Source organism: Neolamprologus multifasciatus, chromosome 16 (assembly GCF_963576455.1).
Source record: "Neolamprologus multifasciatus chromosome 16, fNeoMul1.2, whole genome shotgun sequence".
NCBI classification, from domain to species: domain Eukaryota; kingdom Metazoa; phylum Chordata; class Actinopteri; order Cichliformes; family Cichlidae; genus Neolamprologus; species Neolamprologus multifasciatus.
This window is the reverse complement of record NC_140454.1, coordinates 28,077,303-28,100,402: the sequence shown is the minus strand read 5'-3', so window position 1 is coordinate 28,100,402 and position 23,100 is coordinate 28,077,303. Positions and strand designations below refer to the sequence as shown.

Below are 23,100 nucleotides of genomic sequence, written 5' to 3'. Positions count from 1 at the left end.
CAAAGAGTATTTTAGTTTAACTACGTAAGAGTTATCTTCTAATTAATTCTAAAAAGCGGGAATTTTACTGTTCTGAACTTCTAGAAATTTCTTTTGGAAATAAACATTTACTAAAAAGACGCAATGGTTTTTGAAAAACATTTATTCTGAACCGTGCACCACAATTTCAAAACATTTTCTGAAAGATGTAACAGTGTACATGTTCTCACTTTCATTAGATCACATAGCTCACATAGGTGAGCTGGTAAATGCAAATAACAGCATTCTCATCACTTATTTCAATAAATACAAAATACAATATGCATGTCCTTCATTCATCACTTTGTGGAACTTCAACGCACTTCTGCTCTCCCCCATATTCCATCTTCACAAGCATATCCTATGTGGAGATTGAAAACAAAATTAGTTGACACTAATTAATGGCACAAATCAATTGCAGCACAGTAAACAAAAAAAAGGAATCCTTTTTGAGCCATTACTTGTGTAAAGTATTTTCCCAAAAGACAAGGACACAGGCAACAGGTAATACTGAACTAAATGTAAAACCTCAACCTTTTTCATTTTTACCTAAACCGTGTGCACAAAACTCTGGAGGAATCTAAGTGCTAACGTAGAACTCAGTCGGGACTCGGGACATCTGCTACTGCTGTTTGCTCGTTTTTTATGGGAGATCGTTTTCAGGCTTCAAGTAGCACCATTATATCAACATTTCACATTCTAGACATTGTTTTAAGTGTATTTGACCAAGAAATTTGACTGAAAATTCACATGCAAACTTTTTTTCAAGGCTGTGGTATTTGCCGGCAAACAGTACCTTTCAGCTAGCTAAAACAGAATATTATGCTATCACCGAGCAACATGGCTAATGCCTTTCACACAGCTTTGTCTCAACTCCAAAGAGCCACAGAAGTAAAAGCTAATAACAATAATTGAAACAATCTTTGAAAACATGACTTACCAAGCATGGCAAACAACTCAAATATGTAGAGCAAAATGTTCTGAAACGGCTTCACTTCAGCTTCGATTGGAGCCGTGCTGGGGGCGGAGTCTGTGAATTTACTCTATTGGTGTCATAGCCCCTGTAGGAGTTCAGAGTTAAGAGGTCAAGAGTTAATGTTTCCATTGTAACACCTCCAGATTTGACATAGAAACACTAATTTTTAACACTCGATTTTAACTACTATCATTTTACACCTCAGAGTTACATTAAAAGAATGTGACTCTTCTTAGAGTAAAATTAACTCTAAGACTACTAACACCAAAACATTTAACACTTTTGAATTTGCTGTGTAAGAACAATTGCCTTAGTACTACCTAGACAATGAGTCACTATGTGTGACTTTGAAACTCTAATTATTCACATCACAACAACACCTAAAGGTTGTTTTGATATTTTCAGTCATGACCACACCACAGAACCATTAGTGCTCTTAAAAGGTATATAAATGCCATCCACTCAAGCACAAAAGGGCAAAATGTCTGTTGTGCTGATATTATCATGAATGATGTTATGTTCCTAGATACAGTGAAAAACTGGGAATGTTGTGCCACTGTGTTAAGCTGGTTTCAATCTCATTTGAAGGATAGGGACTGCTTTGTGTTTCTGCTCTTCAAATGCATACTTCAAAAAATTACATGTGGATTTCTCTTAAGGTCTCTTCTCATCCATCTTGTTTTTAACATTTCTTTACGTCTTGTTAAAAACAACAAACTATTCTTATGCTATATATTAAAAAAACTGTTCTTGGAGTATTTTGGAATCACAGAAAGTCATTCAGTGGCTTGCATAGATTCATAAGCACAAGGATTTGGACTGAACTGCCTATGAATTAATTATCAGTAATGTTAATTTCAGACTTCAGTCCAAATTGTTCTACTTCACTTCTCATTGATTCCAGAATTTCCATTAGTGCATGCATTTTTTAAAATGAAATTATTATTTTTAATATTCTGTATATATTTGCAGTACAAATTTTGTTATTATTTTTGATTTGTATATTTTCCACTTTATTGTCCTTTTTAAACTCTAATGAATTACATTGCTGTGTGATTCATTACATTTCATGTTTTATGTCTTATTTAAGACACTTTGTTGTCTTTCCTAAAATGTGCTGTATAAATAAACTTACTTTTATTTCACAGCACAAATAAATTTTAAGCTGGGAGAGAATCTAAATCACTGGGCCATTATTTCATCTGGTCATTTGTGATAATAATGTGTCAAACTGGGTTTGCTAGTAGGAAGGAACTCAGCAGGAAGCAGCTTTCACTTTAAATAGTGGCCTTTTTGCTAACAGGGGACACACTCCCAGCATGCAAAAGGCACATCTCTGAAAACTGTAATCATAACAGCACTTGCAGTCTAACCACATCTGCTCATAATGAGTGATTGTATTCGAACAATGGAAGAGTGGGTAGAAAATTCAGCAGAATCATGTGAAACACAATAGCACAATCAACAGTAAGAATAGGGACACAAAAGACTCAAGTAACCACATTGCACTGATACACGCTGGGAGGCTTTTTCCTTACCCCCTGAGGACATTTTAATATGTAACAAATATCCCCGGATTCCTGCACCTATACCTGTATGCATGAGATGACCCCATGTCTGTCTAAGATGAGTAATGAATCCATTGTTGCTCCATCTGTACCAGACCACTTTATCTCTCCAGGTTTGTTTGCAAAGATTACAATGTTCAAAGATGAACCTTGGATGTCTTTTTATGCAACCAAAGGACATTTCCTGCTCCTGCTTTCTCTTAATAGTCAGTGTCCTGAATAACCGCTGAAGCACAGCATTTCTCCCTGCTTTTATATTACAAAAATGTCAAGTGGTCCCAGCTCCACACTCAAAGCTAGGTGATATATTATCTCTCAAATTCAGCCTTTGGGATATTTATTAGAATATTTCAGTCTGCCAATTCATCATGTAAATGTTGTTCCTGTCTGCCAAACTGCTCCGTAAAATATTGGATTGGTGCACAGCATGCACTCAATTTCTTTAGCTTGTCATTGTCAACAGATGAGCAAGTTGAAGTGAGGGCGGTTAAATAAGTTTAATATTTGTGAAGTTAAAACCACTGCAGTGAGTTAGACCACGTAAGATGAGTTGTAAATGGAGAATGTCCTTCAACCTGGAGGGAAAAGGAAAGGCAAAAGATGCACTGTGCATGAAGAAAACCTTTCTCATCTTTAATTCATTTGCTCTTTGCTCTTTACTTCAAGTAACAAGCTAATATGCCAAGAGTATGATGCCTATCAACAGTTTATGTGCCCTGTATCCCTCATGCCTAACCCTTTCTTTTTTATGTTTTTACTTTTTTATGTTTTTACTTTCCTGCATCAAAATCTAAATTACATTTTTGTTTTGTTTTGTCTTCAAGCAGTTTTTTCTTGGTGCTGTTGGGGTTATGTTTGCATCATGAGATGACGGATTTGGGAATGAGAGGAGCTTATTGCTGTCAGGCATGGTCATCAAAGGCTGGAGGAGATAAGAGAGAGAGGGCAGGTTATGGAAAGCAAACAGACCCAGGGAAAGAGGCTGAAAAGCAAAGCACAGAGTAAAAGCACAAAGGGAAAAGACTCAGTCCACAGCAGCAATTTCTGCCCTCCAAGTGTCTTAAAATGCACATACTGATCAGAGAAATCACATTTTTTATCAGATTGCATACCCCCAAACTTCCTAGTAGCTCAGTTGTATACCTTTGACCTTATACTTGGGTTTAAAAATACAGAGTAGCAAGGAAAAGAACCACTAATAAGGCCCTGTTGGAGAATCTCCAGCAGCAATAAGGCCAATGCAGAATTTGTAGGAAAATCTTAAAATCAGTTTTGAAACTTGGAATGAGTGAAGGTCAGCAGGGATTGGTGTGGGTCTTTTGTTAGAAAAGAAATCCTTGAAACTGTGTTTATATGAGCTGTGCTCTTTTGAATATTTTGTCTTCTTACACCAGAATGAAGTGCCGTCTGGAGAATATGAAAGCAGGTAAATTTAGGAAAAAATGGTGTCATAATGGAGTGTCATACTTCAGCTAAATTGCTGACAATATTGCTTCACTATGATTACCTCTGATTTTTAAAAAGGCATAATTTAAATTTAAATTTAATTTAAATCTGCTTTTAAAGTACAGTACAAACAATCCAGATGATCAGGATTTTTCTTTTTTTTTACTTTCACAGTGATCCAGAGATTGTTGTCTAAACATCTGGAGCATCCATGAGTTCATGGAAAAGTGAAACATCGTGTCATAGTGGAAAACACTGGGAAAAAAAACTCTTATAAGTCAACACTTGTAGATTAACATTGTATAGATCTGTTGATTTAGTCTTGCTGAAAATTTGCTGATTGAAGCATGTTGTAAACTGACTGACTTACAGAAGAATAGATGGGATATAATAACTCTTAGAACAATGGAATTAGAAAGAGGCTTACTTCATGGCCTGAACTGAGATCCAGTCTGTCAAAGCACTTGAAAGCTCTTGTTCTCCTGTTGCACTGAATGCTTTGTTATGCTGAACATCATGAGTTCACCAAGGTTTTACATGTCAAGGAGTTTTGCAAAGTATTGTTCGTTGCTTTGAAAATCTTAGAAACAGCAGTTCACTGCAGATTCTTTCCCTTGCTTTTCTGAATATAGCTTGAAAAGGTGACCCTGAATCCTCCCTTAGTTATGCTGCAATAGATGTAGGCTGCCGGGGGATTCCCATGATGCATTGAGTTTTTCCTTTCCAGTCACCTTTCTCACTCACTATGTGTTAACAGACCTCTCTGTATTGAATCGTATCTGTTATTAATCTCTGTCTCTCTTCCACAGCATGTCTTTATCCTGTCTTCCTTCTCTCACCCCAACCGGTCGCAGCAGATGGCCGCCCCTCCCTGAGCCTGGTTCTGCCGGAGGTTTCTTCCTGTTAAAAGGGAGTTTTTCCTTCCCACTGTCGCCAAAGTGCTTGCTCATAGGGGGTCATATGATTGTTGGGCTTTTCTCTGTATCTATGAAGCGCCTTGAGGCGACATTTGTTGTCATTTGGCGCTATATAAATAAAATTGAATTGAATTGAATTGAAAAGCCATTTGAAAAGTCCGTCCCTTTTTTCTGCACTTTGCTCTTGATAACATGATATCAAGAGCAGATATAAATACTCTCAAAATGGCAAGCTGCCGCAGTAGCACAAATATAAGATTATTAATGAGTGAAAGATCTTTTTCAGGTGGTGTGCCTTTTATTATTGTATTTCTCAAATAAATTTCTGTCTGTATCACTTTACTAGAAAAAAAGTTTTTGTGCATAATGTAGTAATGCATAATTAGTGTTATGATTCTATTCTAGGACTCAATATTTCATAAGAGAAATATAATATTTCTTGAAAACACCCTCTGTCTGAGGATTAACATTGACTGAATGATGTAGCTACTTTTCAGTCAGTTTCATTCAAACTAAAGTTTGGGGAGCTGCAGCAAGACCCCAGCAAAAAAACACAGTCCAGGATCACAACACAGTACAGCAATGATCACAGCCCTGTGGTGATTGAGAGAATAAGATATACTGTAGGATTTAGCTTGCAGAAGCAAACTTTTTTCATTTTCTCTGAAGGGTATCTAGGCTTAGTCTTAGAGATATCTGGGAGAGGCTCAGAGTAGAGCTGCTGCTCCTCTACATTGATCCAGATCAATCTGCATTGATCCAATGATCTGGTTGAGGTAGCTCAAACAACTGACTTGGATGCCTCCTAGACACCCCTTAGGTGACGTATATGAGGCATCTCTAACTAAAAAGAAACTCTGGGGAAGACCCAGGGCATGCTGTAATACCTATGTGTCCCTCCGGAGATACTAGAAGTGGTTGCAGGAGAAGGGAGGTCTGGGTATCTCTGCTTAGAATACTGACCCCATGACGGACACATGGATAAGATAAGATGACCTTTATTATTCCCACAGGTGGGAAATTTGTTTTGTTACAGCAAAAGTGCAAAGTTATGTAGCAGAAATTAGAAAATTAGAAATTAGAAAATTTGTTGACCTGAAGAACGTAATTAGCTGAAAATGTTTATGAGTAACATTTTTGGATTTATTTATATATAGTCTGAGGAACACAAACATCAACAAACTCGCACCTGAAAGACATTTTGCTTTTTTCATTCACCACACAAACTGACTAAATGGTGTGCATAGAGTTACAGAGCTAGGTTTCAGTGGCTGATAAAGGAGCCCTGGTTTCTTGTTGACCTGAAGAACATAGAACAGGAAATCACACTGTGATAAACACCAGGTTCTGCCATTGCTTCTGAACTTTGTTGCTTCCGTGTCACTGAGCTAGACAAAGGTGACTGCTGTTTGTCTTGTGTGTCTGGCAGCAAGGATGCTTTACATTCATTTCTCCCTTAAAGAATCCAGAGGCACACAGTGGGAACTAAAGGCCTTCGTTTCAGATGAAGATCATGACACAGATTAGCTGCTCTAACATAATACAGCTTTCCCACCTATGTCTTCTTTTCCTGTGCAGTTCAATTTCATCAGCTGTGTATCTTCAAAACAGCACCTGGCACAATACTACAGATAGCGGAGTGCATTTCACTTGAGGTAAAAATCACATGGTGCTGTCACAAAGAAAAAAAGAGAAACAGCATGTGCACTTCAGTTTGTTGGAAGTCAGAGAGGAAATGCTTTGCCTCTCTTGACAGGTTATGCAGTATTGAGTATCTGTTTGGATTTATGGTGTTGCTTTGTAACCAGGAAGCCCTCTGGCATGGTGCGGAGAAACAGAAAGCCTTGGCATCTTAAAGATGAGGAGAAGCTATCTCCAGTGTCTCATATGGGAGATATACGCTCACATTTTTTCTGACTCAGTCAGAAAAAAAATTAAATCTTTTGCTTTAAAGGCAACAGGCAAAGTAATTTATAATGTCTGGACATGATGTAATTATTACTTTTGGAGAGTTGCTTCTGACTTTACATCTATATTTGATATGACTGGTGGTGGTCAGAGGGCCCTGTGGCGCCAGTGTCCGACAGCCTCGCCTCTCTCAGTGCGCCCCAGGGCAGCTGTAGCTTCAATGTAGCTTGCCATCACCAGTGTGTGAATGTGTGTGTGAATGGGTGAATGACTGAATGTAGTGTGAAGCACTTTGGGGTCCTTAGGGACTAGAAAAGCGCTATACAAATGCAGGCCATTTACCATTTTTACCATGATAGTCAATCATATTTACACAAGTCATTGCGAGCTGCTATACAGAATCAATGTTAAAGCATCTGACAACAATGGACATCTATTACATTGCAACCACTGCCCACTGAGTGCAAGAGCAGTACTTACAAGTTAAAATCATAAATTGTATATAAATGATGGACATAGCCAGTGGCTTGGAAAAATGAAGCCATCTGAGGTACAAAGTGCTGTCTGGGAACAAAAAAAATCTCTGGATCCAGTGTACTCCCATTTAAAAACAACTTCCATGAGGACTATAATCTGGACAGGATCATTGACCTCTTGTCCAAATCCAGTTAAGGGGGCATCCACACCAGAGGCCACAATAGTTAGACATCACTACATGCCTAAAAAGTTGCTAGTGAAAATTCCCAGTTCCTGTTGCCAATATAAACCTCTAATATGGTGTATGTTTCACTAAACTTGAGGCTTCAAAATGGTACTTCATAAACCAATGGGTAATATCTCAGTTGCTTATTTCAGTTCCTGTATACAGTCTGATGGCTGGATACCACAGCCGATATTAGATATGACGTTAATTAAGTCCTGTTGAGCTTTTGCTTGTGACAGCTCAGTACCTGAGGTGTAGGAAATCGTTTTTTTAACAACCTTAAAATCCTGATGGATGCTGTCTTTTGATTGGACAGAATTTTGTAATGATATAACTTTAAATGCTGTGTTACTGCAGATATTTTATAAATATAAAGGAACACTCACAGAAAGAAGGTTCCTGGCTAGGGACTTATTGAGCGGAGTTTGTATTTTCTCCCTGTGTCTGCAAAGATTTCTTATATGAAGCATATCTCCTTCACAGCATGGATGCCCTTACCGACATTAGCCTCCCAGAGATTTGTGTCTTTTTCTGATCTTGAACCAGTGATCTTCCACATGTTAGGTCACTATGTTAGGATAATTGATAGTTCTATATTGTCAGTAGGATTGAATGTAGGAGGTGTACTGTCGCTCTCAGCCTGTGACAGCTGGGGTAGTCTGTAGCCCGCACCATTGACCCTAAGCTGGATAAATGATTAAGAAAATGGTTGGATGGGATATTTCCTACAAAAAAGCTTTAATCCTAATGTGAGGAGAACATTTAATTCATGGGTTTTTATGTTAATGTTTTCTTTAAATTACATTCAGAAAGTGGAAGTACATTGTGTAACAAATTATACATAGGAAATGAGCAACCAATGGTCCAATAAAATTACAGCTTTAAATATAAACATCTTAAGGTGTGTTCTCAGAGGGGTGCAGTTGTTTTTGCTTCTGTGTTTTCTTGGCTGCAAGTGCTCTGGAATTCTCACAGTGACCTACATCGAACTGGATTCAGACTGTCAAACTGGAGCTATTTAGTGGCATTTTCAATCAGTTTTTTAATATGGACACATTTTATTCCAAGCAACATTTTCACAGCAGGGGAGAACGGGATTCCCAGAATTGCAGGATATGAGGAACATAAAAGCCTCAGTGTATGACTGGAATACTGTATAACGATGTGATGGGGGAAATCGTAATGACATATAATGTTCCCTGATGTGTAATGAGGATTTCTCTAGTTAATGACGCCAAACAAAACAACGAGAACAAAGATGCCACAAACGAAATCATGCTCAACCAACACCAGAGGAGAAGTGTTCACTGTGGAAAAATTACTTTTATGCTGTGACTGATTCAGAAATTGAATAACTATATGCCACAGGGACTGGGTGTATGGTTAAAGTTGTAGAGTAGAAATGCAGGCGATGTTGCGCTGGTGAAGCTCCAGGATGTTTATCTTGGAATCATATTCCTAATTAAAGGGTTTTGAAAGCAAATATAAACACACAGAAGAGATTTTAGCAGCTTGCGGCTCTGTAAGCGAGACCGATTTATTTATAACACCACTCTGTCAAAGCAAATGAAGTAAGGCTGTATAACTGATGACAGGAAGATAGAGTTTGAGACATGTCCAGAAATGGGTCTGGTCTACAGAGAGCGGTTTTGACCCCTTTACATGCAAGCATTCATCAAACTCAGCACAGTAAAAAACCAGCCTGGTATGGTGAAATGTTATATGAATATAATGCCAAGTCATTTTGCTTTTTACTACTACACATTTGTTATTTTGTGTAACTGCAAAGCATGAATAATAATACAGCCCTAACCTTTTCAAGTAACAAAAAACTACTTGACAAAACAAGCAACTGTGTGCCTGAAATTCATGAATATTTGGATTTTGAAAATATCAAACTGTAAGAACAGTAGAAACTGAAAAGGACAAACAAAACAAACAAATAGGAAAATAAAATATCAAACTGAGTTTAAAAGCTTATGGTTTGTATTAATTATTGCAGAAAAAGTACTGGAGAGTTGGGGTGGGTTTCAAAAAAACAACCAAAATTCACTGAACCAGCAGCAAAAGCAGATCAAAACTATGCTTTATGTTTGAAAAACATTGTCATTAGTTCCCTCTCACTTTTGCTGTTTTGCTCCCACCATGATAAAATCACACTTCCTGCACAGCTCTTCGAGATCAGTTCACCATCATAAATCTCAGTTTTCTGCATTAATTACCTGCTTATTACTCACCATTGTTTTTTTTAACATGACCTCTGACAAGAAATTCCAATTTTTGCTGTTCAATACCAAAGAAATTTGAACTTTTACAAATTATGCCAAATTGCAAAACATTGAGTTATGTCTCTAATAAAACGTCTGTAACTTTGCTCTGCTTCACTTCAACAGCATCAGGTAATGTTCATGGTGATTCATGGTTTTCTTCAGTTTATGATCTACTGCAGAATATTTTTAAGGTTATCTGCTATAAAAAGTCAGGCCAGGAAAATCTCCTTCATGTTGTTCTGTGTTTTATCCTCAGTTCCTTTGACACAAAGGCACTGGCTCTGATGCTTATACCTCTGATGAAGTCTCACAAGAGAATCAGAGATGAATCGAATCGGGACCTTGTGAATCGAAATTGAATCGATTATAGAAATCAGTGACTATACTAGAGACATCTTAACTTTTAAATAACATATTTAAAATTACATAGTTTTACATACTTGTAAGCAGTCAGTATTTGCCTTAAACTGGAGCTTCATAAAGTATTTCAAACCAGTATCACAGCAAAGCGTGCAATACACACACTGTGTCCATGTCACGCTTTGCCATTCCAGTGGATTTGCAAGCTGCAGTAACAGCAGAAGGACATTTTATTTCAAGCCAATATAAAAATAACAAACTGAGAGCCTTTAAACAGACATTATAAACACATTCAGATGTAAATACATATTAGCCACCAAGCTTAATTGTTTGTGGCATAGAACGACCCTGGAATGTACTTCATACCTTTGTTGGTCACTAGCAACATCTTGGCTTTTAATGTGTTGCTGGTACCGCAACTTCTGCATGTATGTCCATTTCACGCATTGGAGAGGCATGGTGGACTGGCATGTCTACGCATGCATGCTTTGCCATGATATGGGGTTAAGCAGCTAGCCGAAATTATTTCTTAACTTTTCTTGTCAAAGTTAATGGATGGAATTTCACTTCTGTTCTGCTTGACCCAATTCAGCTTCTTCTGTAGTCTGTATTTTAGCAAGAACTACTCAATGAAATAAAGGAGAAACACAGTTCATCATTATTTTAAAACATGAAAGTCATTCAGTGTGTAAAAAATTTGAAGAACTTGAAAGCTTCTCAAAAACCTGTGATGAAACCAGCTCTCACGAGGAGCGCCCCAGGAAAGGAAGACCTGTCAGTTCATCAGCCTCAAAAATCATTAATTAATGGTCCTTCAAGATTAAAGCTCACATCAGTGCCTTGCAGAAATCCCATCTCTAGATGAAGTGTTGCAAAGCGACTGTGTGAATCATCCCTATCAAATTGCTGCGCAGAACAAAAAGAAAAAACTACTGAGAATGACTAACGAGAAAAGCTTTATTTGATCCAAGAAAGTTAAAATGAAGGGGGAAATCAGCATAAACACATTACATTAATAAACAACCATACATTCATGAACACATTGTACACATTAAAAAAATCTATCTCTGAAAACACAACACAGTAAGTATGCTGTTTGTCATTGTGAATGTTTAATTTTTAGGTAGTAAGAAAGCAGATCCTTCAGTCTAGCCTTCTATGAACATGTGACAAATTAATGACCATCACAAGGTGCTGAATATGACTGGGATCCTCTGTGATTCTTTTCACTTTCCTTTTTTACCAAGCATTGTATATCAAGTACTTTATTCTCATCCCCATCAGGTTCATTAAAACTACACCGAGTGGCTGAAAAGTAAGCAGTAATGTGCATAATAAAAACAAAAGGATTTACAGACCTTCAAGTGTTGCAGCCATGAGCACTGAGTAATTTCATATTGAAAGCAACGGTTTAGAAAGAGCTAAATAAAAAGAATTAGAGCAGAAATTGTTCAGTTGTACCATGTTTTTCCTATTAATATGAATTCTGCTTTTAAGAAGGCTAGGTACAAACATTGGCCTTTATCTGACCTGAGCTCAGTGTGTTCTACCATTAATACTTTGCATGAACCATAACTTCCACGTAAGCATGTGTGGCTAAATATTCAGCAAACCGCAGATGAGGAAGGTCTAATATATTTATCTCCTAGGTGTTACTATTTTATAGTATTATCATCATTATTTTCATCATCATAATTGTATTAATATGTCATTATGATTGATATTCTATTTCTATTTCTCTGATTTCTTTTCTTGTGTAGAACGTAGGACCTATTGGAACAGACAGAAACTGGAAAGGCATTGGCATCTCTCTGCTGGTTATTGCAGTGGTGCTGTCACTCATCGGACTGTCCATTGTTCTGCTGTCAAAAGGTGAGACCCCATGTAGATGAGTCACATCTAGTTAATAAATTATCGTTGACTTTTTTCAACAATAAATTGTTTTATTTTGTCACATATAGGTTCATGTTATATTTAATTTTATATTTAATTTTGTTGTTTTGTGTAGGCACAAAACTACAAATGCTAATCTCAAGGACTAGTCCCTACCACATGCACATACAGTAAATAACATTTATTGAGCCAAATGCTCAGAATTGAAGCTTTGATTCAGCTGACATGGTGAAAAGTAGATAACCTTGATGTGGCTATCACTTTACAATGTTTATGGGCTTTAAACATTTTGTAAAACAATCAGATAAATAAAACTTCTCCTTTTCTTATCAGATCTGCATGCACATTTACAAACACATGTAGTGTACCCTTATCACTGCCTAACATGAGTGTACAGCTGCTGGGGCAAATGTTTGATAGGCACATTAAAAATCAGTGAACAATGACAAATTAACATCACTTGTATGTTGTGCCAGGAGAATTAGCATTGACACTGCAAAAAAGTGGATAAATTTGTATTTAAGGATCAGTCTTGGCTACATTACAATAGTGTCTTTCCTGATTTGCATACTGTCTGCAAACTCCTGTTTTTCTGCCTTCATTAGCATATTTATTAATTCACTGCAGTGAATGTACACATCACAGAAGACAATGACTGAGGTAAATCACTCCAGGTTTTAATTGTTTATCTGGGAAAGTGTAAGAAAGGATTGTGTAAGACAACATCTGGAAGGGATTTACCGCCTGAGTTGTCACTCAGGAGAATTTTTTGCTTCCCAATCAGTTATGAAAAATGCAGTTTGTGCAAGTATGACTAAACATTTTTTAATTATTTTTATGTCATCTTACATTTCCTCGCTGAACTGAAGAAATTTAATTATAGATTTGTTTTTTTAATTTAAACATTAAATTACCAAAAAATACTTAACAACTGTTTTGTTGTTGTTCTTTTTGACTTTCTTCTTAGATGATGGTGGTAAACTGTTTGGTACACCACTGACATTGGATGACCTTTTTGAAAAAACATTCCAAATACATGATCCTGATGCGAAGTGGATCAGTGGTGAGTATGTTAAAACACCAGAATTCAGACCCAGGGTCAACGCTGTAAAGACCTGAAGTTATCTGAAAAGTTCACTCTGTAATACTGTTTGTTGACATGTCATTACAATAGTACAGGTTACCTTCTCAACAGAGTGAGCCATAAAAGCGCCCTGCATTCAGCATGATTAGGGTTTACATTCTTGTTTTTCTTGAGTAGACGAGGCCTTTTATTGCAAAATGGATTGCTATAACTCCTGACAAAGTGTCAGGTATTTTTAAAAGGCTTATTTAATTTTAGTGTTTCTTTTTTCATTCTGCTCTTCCATTTTAATTGTTGTTCAGGTAGAAGACAATCAAATAAACTTGCATTCATCAGTCTGGTGTTTCTTTTAGCAAAACAGATCCAGATTGAATTGAATGAAGTTTTTTTTTTTTTTTTTTTTTAAAGTGCCTTTCAAAGCAGAAGTCACAGAGTGCTTTACAATACAGAAAAAACACAACAATTAAGATGGTATAAACTAAATAAAAGTAACCCTGAACAGGTGGAGCTTAAGTTCTTAAAGGTATGAATAGTGTCCACAGATTTTATGTTCAGTGGAAGTGAGTTCCAGGACTTGGGGTCACATCCTCAAAAGCACATTGTCATTTTGCCTTTAACCAGGATCTTCAAGCATCAATCAGCAGACCTCATACATCCAGATATCACATACGATTTTAGTAGTAGCTCACTGATCTGACCATGGAAGGCTCTGAAAGTAACCGCCAAATTTTAAATTAAACCCTAAACTTTATGGGGAAACGGTGCAGTGAAGACAGCATTGTTTTCATACAGGATCTTTTAGGGTACCCGATGAGAAGAATCACAGCGGTATTCTGGATATTTGTAAATGATCCAGGGATGAATTCCTCAGGTAAAATGTGGCCTCACTGGGATGCTACAAAGAGAGTCTTTATCTTTATAAGGAGTCTTTAGTCAAGCTTGAATCTCTGTGCTGTAAACAGTTATTTGTGAATACATTGCACTATTACCTGGGCTCAGACATCACAGACATAGACTTTGCATTAGGAAGCTGGCAGTAAAACACCATTTAACTAAGATGGACATTTGCATTATCTCATCCACCCCCACTGGGTAATGTCGACATAATTTCAGGCTGCAGTGCATGAGTGAAAATAGCTTTTGCAGCACCTCAAGTATATTTAAGAAAGTTTCACTTTTAATTTATACATGTACATTTCAATAAGATTATAGTGTTGTGAATGTGACTGCTGTATTGCCTCTTGCAGGGTTCCAGTAACTTTATGAGCAGTGTTGGGACTGACGCGTTATTAAGTAACGCGTTACAGTAACTACGTTATTATTGTGGTAACGAGCACGGTAACTAGTTATTATGCCAAAATCAGGAACGCGTTAGTCGTTACTGGGATTTAGATAGGGTCGTTACTCGTTACTTCGTGTGGTGGCTATCGCGGAGCTTTCACAGATTCTGTAACATTAGCAAGTGGTGGAGGCAGCAGGTGGATGAGAGAAAGGGGACGCAGAAGGAAAAGAGACCCGAGGCGGCCGCCGGTGTTGTGCCAAAAAGTGATTGTCTGCCAAAAACTGATTTCCGGTATTTGCCAAAAACTGATTGCTTGTATTTAAACTGCTATAAGTAACTTGTTGGGCTATAATATGTGAAACATATGTCAAATGCATCGCTTATGGATGACATAAAGTCATCTTGAGCCACAAACAACATTCGTGTAACAAGGTAGAAGCCGCAATCAGTTTTTGGCAGCGACTTTTATATAACCTTTATTTATGCAGTTAAAAAAAATCTCATTAACATTAAAATGTCTTTTGTAAGAGTGAGCTGGCCAAGAGGACAGCAGAAATGGCAGCAAATATTACAATAGTTCTGTAAAAATATTTTAAGTGGGGATAAAGGACCGGATTGGTTATAATGTAAGTACAATAACACAGAGTTGTAAAGATACTTGAAATACGGATATTTTTTTAATTCTCTATATAACCCCTCTGTAAACCCTATTCACCGAAGTGTATTTACGAACATACGTAAAGATATTACACAGAAAAAATACACAGAAACATTGGAAATCAGTTTTTGGCAGACAATCACTTTTTGGCACAACACCGGTCCAAGTGTGAACTGAACTTCAGGTAAGACGTTATGACCTGCAGTCTATCTGGGTCAGATATAAACCAAGTTTAGGTGGAGTTTATTTTCGTTGTGCTGACTTTTTCCGTACTGCGTACTAGCTAGCATGACGGAGTTTCTATACAGCTGGGTGGGTGCTATGAAGTTAATGATGTTGAACTTTATTTTGTTCATAAGTTATTAGAGTTGCCAACCGTCCCGTCTGGTATTCAGAGAAAATATTATGCGTTTCTTATTGAGGTGAAAAGGAACAATTTGTCCCGTAATTCAGCTACAATGAAAAAGGCACAAAGCTGGAGTTATTCTGTGTGATTGCTGCACAGCTGCCTCTTCTTCTTTCATTCCCCTCCCTCTCCCGTTTCTACTTCAATCATGAAAACTGATCAATGATCAGCTGATCGGCTCTCTTGTTTGTTTATCGCCCACTTTGCGCCAGAAAGAGGAAACCAGCCAATGTCGCGTTAAACAACAGCAGCACGTTTAAGCTTGATCAGCTGTTGTTAGAATTTATTTAATATTAATTTCTAGTATCAGCTGATGTTTGCTGGAGCCACAGCTGCAAAAAAGCTGCTGGTCATGATGTCGGTTTGGTTATCTGGTGAGAGGGAAACATGAAGATGAAACCAGGAGATGTCCTTACTGAATCATCAGAGCTGAACAGGTGATGGAGAAACAGGTTTACCTTTTAGGTGACATAAATGAGTTGAAGGGAAGTTATGAACTGTTTCTGAGAGACAAATAACCCCAGGATCCTTTTTTAGGTAGCTGACAGCTGGTAACTGTGCAGGTGCGGGTCTAGCAAAGGTTTGCCAGGGGGGCCAGGTAGGGCATTAACAGGGAGAGGGGGGCACAAGGAAATACTTTTCTTTCTTATTCTCATTTAAAATGTCTGGCTTTTAAAAAATAATTATCTGAATCTTTCAACAAACGATTGATAGATTGGTGCATATATACCATCAAAACAGTGAACATTACTGTCACAACAGCGTTTGTTTTCATTCAAAGGCTTTATGATTTTTCCTATAATGGTGGGCCAGTCTCTAGTCAAAATGCCCGGGCCAATTTTCTGTCCCAGTCCAGCTCTGTATGCAGCTCATCTGCAGTCTGGTGTTACCTACATCTTCCTATTCAGAAGGCAGAATTTCCGAGTTCTGAGTACAATCAAAGCACCACGACTGCAGTTTTTGTGTTGGATGTAAAAGGCGCACATGACGCTGTGACGTAGGCTAGAACCATGGCATTCTCTCGTGGAAATATGCACATTATCTTTTCCTTTCTATTGATAGGTGGCACAGTGCACTTGTGGCAAGTAAGCAAGCTAGAAGACTGGCAAAGTTATGGAAGCAACACATTAACAAGAGAATTCTGAGTAAAACCAAAGTTACTTTCCCTAGAACCTAGTTACTTTGAAAGTAACGAGTAACTTGAAGTAACTGAGTTACTTTTGATAGAAGTAACTAGTAATGTAACTAAGTTACTATTTTAAAGTAACTTACCCAACACTGTTTATGAGCATATAGTACGTGTAATGTAGTAGACCTGACTGCACTCTATTGAGTTAGTAATGTGTTAAAGCTGGAAAGACATACATCATATGTACAGCTTTTTAGCAAAGAGACGGCACATAAGCTGCAACAGAGAGCAGGCAGAAGACAGGGAGTAAATATCTTCCATCTAAGTCACCTGTTCAACTCATTGTGTTATACCAGCACAGTGGTGAAACAAGGTAATCAGAGTTTATTACTGCCTCTAAGGACTTCAGGCTGCTTTAAAACCTTTGCTCAAAACCTTATGGCACAGCTAAGCAAATAATTTCACTCTGGATACTTTAAGACTTTAAAGAGAGAGCAAAATGAAATTCCCCACCAAAATCTTTATAATCCACCAAAGCTCTAATAATTTCGATAATCAAACTTGACCTGATGTTACAGTTTGTTTTTTTCCCCACGCAGTTATATTGTTTTTACATAAAGTATATACACTGCTAAGAAAATAACACTTTTTGATCAGAGAATAGCATCAAGTCATTTAAACTTTAGGGATATAGATGTGGTCAGTTAAGTTTTCAGAGGTGTTTGTTAATTAGTTTCAGACACTTTTGCTGTGTCTTCCAGGAAAGTCTAATGAGCATGGATTGTTCAGCATGACCAGTTTGATAGTGAGTCAGTGATGGTCTGGGGAGGCATATCCATGTGCAGTGGCACTCTGACTGTCATTTTGTATCAAGATGAAATCATTGGACCAATTTGCAGATTGTATACTGGTGCTGTGGGTCTTTAGTTCTTTTTGGTGCATGACAATGCCTCATGTGCTCAGAGTATGTAGGCAGTTCCTGGATGAAGGAATTGATAACATTGCCTACCTACCCAGCCCGTTCTCACTCCCGAGGCATAACATGCTGACGTTTTGTCACGTCCCACTGCGTTCCTGAGGAATGCGAAAGGAGACCTTCGGCGTTCTTATGGTACACGGCGGGTTATGGGCGAAATCCAGTGCAATGACGCTCCTGCGGTAATAGACGTTCCAGCCCTGTATTCCAGCCCTAAACCTAACCTTATCCCTAGCTCTAACCATAACCTTTTTCCTGAGGTTAACCAGGACTTTAATGATGTTAAATAGCGTGTTTCTAAGCGATTTGAAGAAAAAGAGCGAACATGTGTAGATTGAGTCCATACGGTTCTCATATTTCCTCATTTTTGTCCGAGGTCGTCATTTAGGAACGTGGTGGGTAGCCGAAAACGTAATATGTTGACGATTTGTCACCTAGCGTAAAAATGTTATGCTTTGGGAGTGAGAACGTGTTGACCTACCACACCAACCTGACCTAATCCACTAGAAAACCTTCTGGGACATTATTATTTTAGTCAATCCAGCTCCGCCAGGTTGCACACCAGAGTGTCCAGAAGCTCAGTGATCTTTGAATTCACTGCCACTGGACTATAGAGAGCAGTGGAGACATGTTCTCTGGATTGAGACATCACACTTCTCCATTTGGCAATGGATTTATTAGATGCCAGGAGAATGATACGGGTCTGACTGCATTGTGTTAATTATAGTGTGGGGTTGTCTTTCAGGAACTTGGACTTCACAAACCTCACAAATGTGCTTCTTCCAGAATTTTCAAAAAAAATGTCATAAACAATTACTGCTAACAATTCTGAACTTTGTGGAAAGCCTTCCCAGAAGAGTTTCAATTGTTATAGCTGCACACGGTGGGGCTAACATCAAATTAAACCATGTGGATTAAGAATGGGAGGTTTATTTGAGTATGCCGTTTATCTGTATTTCTCAATAGATCAGGCTACAATAATAATAGATGTTTCTATAGCTTGTTATTGGCAAGAAATAACAAGCTATAGTTCATATCTGAGCTGCTTACTTACTGTGTCAAACCAAATCAGAGTTTTCCTCAGAACAGAATGAAGGCAATGTAATGTGTATTTAATTTTAGGATGTTCTTCTCTTTTCCTGTTTTCTTCCATTACCCACTTTACATGTGCTCAAACAGCCTGCAATATAATTACTATGTGGTCTGCTTTAAATGACTGAAATAATAATAAGAGATATTGAAAACATGCCCTTGAAACCTTCTCCTTCTCCTTTTAATAATTTAAAAGTAAACTTTACTTCTCCAACACAAAGAGTTATCATCAGTGAGTTTTGATTGGTTTATAGTCAACTGCTGGAAATGAAACTCTTAAGTGACACTGGGAGAAATCTAATAGTTTTGTTTGTTTCTATAAAGAGACCAAGATGCACTCTCCCTGCAGACTCACCATGAAAAACACATCAACACAAGTACCACTCATCATAATGGAAGGACTTTATTCTTTAGAGGCTCTCTGGTGAATGGTTTTACACCATATGTTAGTAGTGGTGCTTTCAAGCTGTCTGAGCTATCCTTTGTCTGACAGGACCATTGCGGTTGGCTCCTCTCGGTCATGCTTAGTTTTCTGCTCCTGAAAGTCAGACTGTCCAAATCTATATGGTCCTCTCAAATACTGCCTGTCTTACATTCAGAAGAATAAAAGTACCAGAGTAATCTTTGAGGAAGCCAACTTCAAAATTGGCTTTTATCAAAACATAGGTTTCTTTGTAAAAGTTCCTGAAAAAAGGACACAGAACTCAATGAGAACTTTGTAGAACTAGTTTCTGAAAGTAGTTTTACAACTGAAACTGAAAGGAACTGATACCTTTTGTTTGAGGCAGACATATTATATTATAACAATATAATATGTGTCTGCAATGTGTTCATTTTCATGAGATTAAGTGATTTGGAACAATACATATTTACCAATCACACCTGTTTAACTGATTGTCTATGCAAAGATCTAATCAGCCAATCAGAGCAGCAACAACTCAACACATTTAGGCTTGCAGACATGGTCAGGACTGCTAAAGTTTAAATCAAGCATCAGAATGGGGAAGAAAGGTGGCTAAGTGGCTTTGAACGTGAATTGGTTGTTGGTGCTAAAAAGAGCTTGAGTATTTCAAAAACTGTTTATCCCCCATTACACCACCTCTATTCAAACTAGAGGCGGTGTAATGGGGGATATTTCTGTGGCTCATTTAGGGCCCCTTAGTACCAAGTAAGGTTTAAACACCACAGTGTACCAGAGTATTGTTGCTCACCATGTCCATCCCTTTATGACCACAATATGACCCATCTTCTGATGGCTGCTTTCAGCAGGGTAACATTTTATGTGACGAAGGTCAAATCATCTCAAATTGACCCCATAGCCTCCAGATCTCAATCCAATGGAGCACCTGTAGGATGTGGTGTAATGTGAGAACTCAGAGTATGGATGTGTAGCCATGGTGCTAGCTAGGCATAAATAATAAAGTGGTTGGGGGATGTATATATTCTGTTAATTAACTGCTGATTTCATCATAAACACCTCATGCATTTACATTATCACCACAAGACATAACAGCTTCTCCACAATGAAATGCATGTCAACCTTTTGTCCAGGCTCAAAAAGAACACCCAATTATTGACTTATTGGCATCAAATCAGGGATAAAGATTTTATACACACTAGTAAAGGCAAAAATAAAATCATGTTTAGAAGAATATTAAATGAAGCATATCAAATGCAGGTATGAGGGATATAGTATATTCTTAAAGACACCAAAAAACATAGAGAGAAAAACAAGTCTCTGGTCTCTCTCTCAGTTGCCTCACTGCGTTCTTGAAATGCATAATAAACACTCTGCCAAGGGCTCTTTAAGTCTTTACTCATTCATTACTAGGTCCACTTCGATCAGAAAGGTACAACAAGGCAAACTTTTATTGCTCCAAAGCACCAAATGTTCATATTATATATGCAGGGTTCTGACAGGGTTATTGTTTAATACGAATGGCTCTGCAGTGCTCCGCCAGTGCTGAGACTTTCTGACTGCCAACTTACTTTCACCAACTGATTCAAATTTTTCAAAGCTTATCTGCAGTAAACCGTAACAGCGAGTGTTTCCAATTGTGAACATCGGCAGCTGCTACAAGGACCTCAAGAACATTCAGAACGTGATGCACTGAATCAACACTCCATAAAACCGAGGAGGAGTATAAGGTGGATCACAATAATCAATCACAGGCAGAAATGTTGCTTCCACATGTTCTTGTGGAATTATCTGCTTCTGCACTCAGGGGTTAATGGAAAACAAAGTAAAGCTAAAAGACGGAAACATTTTGCCTTGCTGTTGACAGACTGACGCTCTGTGCAGTGTAGAAAGATCAAAATTAAAGCTGGTAACCGTCTGGGAAGTTAAGAGGTGTACAGCCTGTCACCTGCTGCTCTTCATTTAACCACTTGCAGTGGCTGCTTCTTCTTTTTCCTCATTACTCCCCGTGATATTTCAAAGTGACCTGCTGTGGAATAATGCTAATGATGACAGTGTTGTGTTTTTTCCAGTGCAACCTTATAACCGAATGTGGAAAAGTCACCAAAACAGAAATATTTTTTTTTCTTCATGAAGACAGATGTTTTCAGTGCATCTCAAAAGGAAGTGTATTCGTCAAAAGCACTGTTTTATTCAGAGAAAGGAGGGAGATGTCACCATGGCAACCAAGAAAAGCTTTAAGATATGTGGCAAAGGTTGCATTTCAACCCAAATCATGACATTTTTTAAAATTTCAACCAGATATTTATAATATTTAAACTTAAGAAAGTCAATGCCTATACTTAGTAAAGCAACACATTTGTTAACTTATGATGTAGTAGAATTTATGCAACTGCTGTGATGTGTATGACACAAGTATGGGCCTCTGGTGCGATTTGTTTCAACACCAACCCCAAACCTCCAAATTTTTTTCTTTTAAAAGTGGAAAATATTTATTTTCTGTGCATGGACACACATCAGATCATACTGAAAGTCAGCTTATAACTGACCAGTTATACAGTTATAATGTGAAACTGCAGCAAGAATTATGCATTAGAAGTAACTTAATACAATTTTTTTTCACAATAACGTTGCCAGTGTCATGGTTTGAGTTAATGATCAAGTGAAAACCTGTTTTCAGACACCACATAAAATGGAGCGACAGTTACTAAAATTAAAAAAACTTTTGTTTTCAACCTCATAATTAACAAGAAACAAATCAGATGGAGTCCACGGTCCGAAAGTATAAAATAAATTCAAAAGAGGGTACAAAAACCAAATATCTTGAGACCAAATACACACAGCAACAATCCTGAAAAAGGTGAAATCTAAACAACAATATAGGGTGAACAAAGGAAGGAGGTAAAAGAAAACAGAAAGACCAAACAGAGACTAATCTTTGAAAATTAAGCAAGAAGTAAAATGAATCCAGATCGTAATACTGGAAATAGATAAATACTGTGCTGTGCTGTGTCAGTGTATGATAGGTTCACCATTGTGTTACCTCATTTGCTGACAGATAGCGACATTATTTAAACAATAAATCTTCAAAATTGGCACTTTAAGCACTCTGAAGCACATGTCCCCCACCTTGCTATTACTTGCAAACAACTGACAACATCTCAGTCTAATAAACAACAGTGACAGAGCCACAAACTGAGTTCTTCCCAGATGTTGACACATTTTAAAAGAAATGTCACATTTTAAAAGAAATGCCAAAAAAAGTTCAGACCTTTATTTGGAGTAAGAGCAAAGCTCTGAAATCCCAGAATCTTGTGTGATTAGACGCACTAGTCCCTGTGTGGCAAATACTGACATCTCTCAAACTCTGTGCCTCCAGTTTAACCGAAGAGCAACGAAGCAGAAAAAAGCATTTGAGAAATGGATTATTTGTTTAATTGGCAACTACTTTAATTAATCTCTGAAGTCCCATTTTCTGGTTTCATGCTTCTCAAACACGAGGATTTGCTGCTTGTAAATATCTTTGATTTTTTGACAACAACAACAACAACAAAAACGCAGTTTATGTAAAGTTATAGATCCCATGATTAGTTGGCTAATTTGAGAAAGGTTAAAAGAAGTGACAATGAAAATAATCATTGGTTGCAGCCCTGACGTGCATTCATTTAACCTTTAAAATAAATCTGGATCAGTTGGGATCGACAAGGTCATCAGTGTTTGGTGAAAGTACTGCAATGTGAAACATTGATATTTTCTTCACCCTGTTATATTTACTTTGGGAGCTAGAAATGACTTTTTGTCAGTTTTGAAAAAGTATCAGCAGTGGGTACTTCCTTAATTCTTGTCCTCTGCCTAAAAGTGGCAAGTCATTGAATAGTTGAGACACTTTAATCACATCTGAGATTACATGTTGCCGTTATCCTCAAAGCAATTTCTCAAGGAATTGTCCTCAACTCGGGAGGACACTAGCCCTATTTTTCCAATTACCTCTGCTTT

At 37.6% G+C, this 23,100-nt stretch overlaps 1 protein-coding gene and 1 long non-coding RNA gene across 3 annotated transcripts in view; both read left to right on the top strand.

Moving 5' to 3' along the window:
* Positions 1-23,100, top strand: part of LOC146500971 (inactive dipeptidyl peptidase 10) — a 135,845-nt gene that overhangs the window by 62,992 nt on the left and 49,753 nt on the right. For both annotated transcript variants that reach the window (XM_085136353.1, XM_085136352.1), the window contains exons 2-3: positions 11,927-12,038; positions 13,027-13,122. In XM_085136353.1, the coding sequence (XP_084992479.1) occupies positions 11,927-12,038; positions 13,027-13,122 (208 nt within the window). The remainder of the gene's footprint in view (positions 1-11,926; positions 12,039-13,026; positions 13,123-23,100) is intronic.
* LOC146500972 (uncharacterized) lies at positions 1,297-11,640 on the top strand. Its single transcript, XR_014869963.1, has 2 exons — positions 1,297-4,649; positions 5,071-11,640. It is a non-coding gene; the product is annotated as an uncharacterized LOC146500972 (long non-coding RNA).